We start from the raw sequence: 556 nt of genomic DNA on the forward strand, positions 1-556 counted from the left end.
AAAGCATTGAATACATCACGCCTAATCATGAGACCTCGTTAAGACCTGGACTTTCGCAGCAATGAAGCAAAGACTTTTGTGAGAAAAATATTCACTTCGGTGAGTAAGTTTGAAACTGAATTCCACAAGTCAGACAAAGCAGCGAAGTAAATGAATGCCAGCTACAAGCAAGGCAGAAACTTTAGCACAAAGAACTTAACGAATTTGAAGGCAAAAAGTTTGAATAATACCTGTCGAGTCAAGAACATGGTCAACAGCAGCGAAGAAGCGATTGTTGTTGTCGGATCCACTTTTGTCTTGGCGTAGCAACTAGATCTAGCATGAACAAACGAGCATTTAAGTAGTCGAAGGAGGTGGGCAGTTTGGTGAAAGTGTAGAGCTGGCAAATCATGTTGAGTGCGAACAGTGGCGGGACTTAAAAGTAAGAAAAGCAAATGCATGTTATGTTCCAAACGGACGCAGGGCCGTTGTCTATCAGTTCTCTGATGCAGTGCTTAATGTTCCTGGTGAGTTTGATGAATTTTGGTTAAAAAAAGTTGGCTTTGTTTGGCTGACA

The 556-nt window shown here is 41.5% G+C and overlaps 1 protein-coding gene across 1 annotated transcript; it reads right to left on the minus strand.

The window, feature by feature from the left end:
* Positions 1-38: 38 nt before the first annotated feature.
* Positions 39-440, minus strand: PHALS_11540 (RxLR-like protein; the record flags this gene model as incomplete). The annotated part of the gene is made up of 2 exons (XM_024726913.1): positions 39-161; positions 231-440. 2 exons carry the CDS (start codon positions 438-440, stop codon positions 39-41), a joined length of 333 nt encoding a protein of 110 aa, XP_024577543.1.
* Positions 441-556: the final 116 nt, after the last annotated feature.

Source organism: Plasmopara halstedii (genome assembly GCF_900000015.1).
Source record: "Plasmopara halstedii genome assembly, contig: Scaffold_552, whole genome shotgun sequence".
Lineage (NCBI taxonomy): Eukaryota > Oomycota > Peronosporomycetes > Peronosporales > Peronosporaceae > Plasmopara > Plasmopara halstedii.